The sequence below is a fragment of the Perkinsus marinus genome, assembly GCF_000006405.1.
Source record: "Perkinsus marinus ATCC 50983 genomic scaffold scf_1104296957478, whole genome shotgun sequence".
In the NCBI taxonomy this organism is placed as follows: Eukaryota; Perkinsozoa; order Perkinsida; family Perkinsidae; genus Perkinsus; species Perkinsus marinus.
In genome coordinates this window covers 115,120-116,702 of record NW_003207125.1, presented here as the reverse complement: position 1 = coordinate 116,702, position 1,583 = coordinate 115,120, and the positions used below count along the sequence as shown (strand labels likewise).

Here is a 1,583-nt window from a genome sequence, read left to right as displayed (position 1 = left end):
GCCAGAAGAGTTTCTGGTAGTTTTACGGCGAGCGGTGGCTCGGCGTGTCCGCATGTTGGACCATCCTGGACCTATTGGTATCCTGTTTTCGGGAGGTGTCGATTCGACGACTCTCGCAGCGCTCGCCCTAGAGGAGTCGGACAGGCAAGTTGACCTCCTTACTGCTAGTGTTGATGGAGAGGACTCGCCAGACCTGAGGACAGCTTTGGTCAGCTATCGGCGCCTGGCGGAGGTCTACGGACGTGCCAGAGTGCGGCTGATCTTGTGTGGAATTGACGCTAACGATAAGGGTATGTATGATCGCGTGATGGGTCTAAGCAGCCCTGAAGTAACGCATATGGACGTGAACATATCAGCAGCGTTATGGACGGCAGCTCGGGGGGAGGGGGTGGTCGTTGAGCCCGAGCAATGCGGAAATGACGAGTTCTGTCGGGCGGTGTTGAGCGAAGAAGATGAGGCGTCAGCGGAGTGTAGAAGGATGACTGTCCATTCGGAGCCGGTGAGGAAGAAGTGTTCGAGTGATGGTTGCTCTAGGGTGGCTAAGGAGAGCTGCATTCGAGGAATGTGCAAATTCTGTTGTCGTAGGAGGGCTGACGAGGGAGCTTCGCCTTATTGCCGCACGCACAAGACAGGAGAGCTACTTCGGAATGGCGAAGTTGATCGCGTTGCACTACCGCTCGTCCTCACCGGTGCTGCTCCTAACGGAGGAGGAGCGTCGGTTCGATCGGAGGCTCGAGTCTTGTTGGTCGGCCATGGTGCGGACGAGGTCCTGGGTGGCTATGCTCGGTATCGGACCAGTGAACTCAGAGGAGGCCTCGATGGGAGGAGGCGAGAGATGCTCAGAGATCTGCATCGGCTTTGGCGACGGAACCTCGGGAGGGACGATCGAGTTATGAATGATCATGCTCGAGAGCCCCGGCACCCCTATCTGGATGAGGACCTCCTCAACTGGATCGGCCGCCACCGACTATGTGATAGTAATGTGGAGACGAAACCGTTGTTGCGTGGTGCGTTGAGATTAATCGCGGGGGGAGCGTTGGGGGAATTGGCTGGATTCAGGAAAAGGGCTATACAGTTCGGCACGAGAATCGCTAAGGTTAACAACGTGGCTCATTTTGGCAGCAACAGACAGGGAAATGGCGAACGGAAGTTCAGCGGGTTGTGAGATTAGATGGTGGAAGCTATCATGATCGAGAGCAGGAGAAGGCGGCGCCAGGGATGCCCGGAAAACGGTGGTTGGATATGGACAGCTTATTTTCCGTCGATAAAGTGGCTGCTTCGCGTTAGTCAATTTTGGTGGGAATATTCGCCGCTTTGCTGAAGGCAATTTTGCAAAGTACGAGCTCGCCTGAAATCGTTTGGGCTGAGGGCTACCAGGCAGTCATCTATCTGTTGGGTTGTGGCGGTGTGAGGGGGTGAGTTCCTGATGAGAGAGTTAACAGCAGAGGTGTTGCTCATTGATATCAGTGGTCCTATCGAACCAGGCGGAAGTTTGTAATGCTACTGCTGACGATGCTACCACCGAAACACATGTACTCTTCGTAGATTTTCAATATAGTGTGCGGGTGAACATCTGTTGAGTT

The 1,583-nt window shown here is 54.6% G+C and overlaps 1 protein-coding gene across 1 annotated transcript in view; it reads left to right on the top strand.

Annotated features, from left to right (window-relative positions):
* The window catches only part of Pmar_PMAR024213 (conserved hypothetical protein), a gene marked incomplete at both ends in the record, with an annotated part of 3,718 nt that overhangs the window by 441 nt on the left and 1,694 nt on the right, over window positions 1-1,583 (top strand). Inside the window, 3 exons of the mRNA XM_002774786.1 lie at window positions 21-290; window positions 586-689; window positions 1,123-1,232. Of these exons, the coding sequence (XP_002774832.1) occupies window positions 21-290; window positions 586-689; window positions 1,123-1,232 (484 nt within the window). The remainder of the gene's footprint in view (window positions 1-20; window positions 291-585; window positions 690-1,122; window positions 1,233-1,583) is intronic.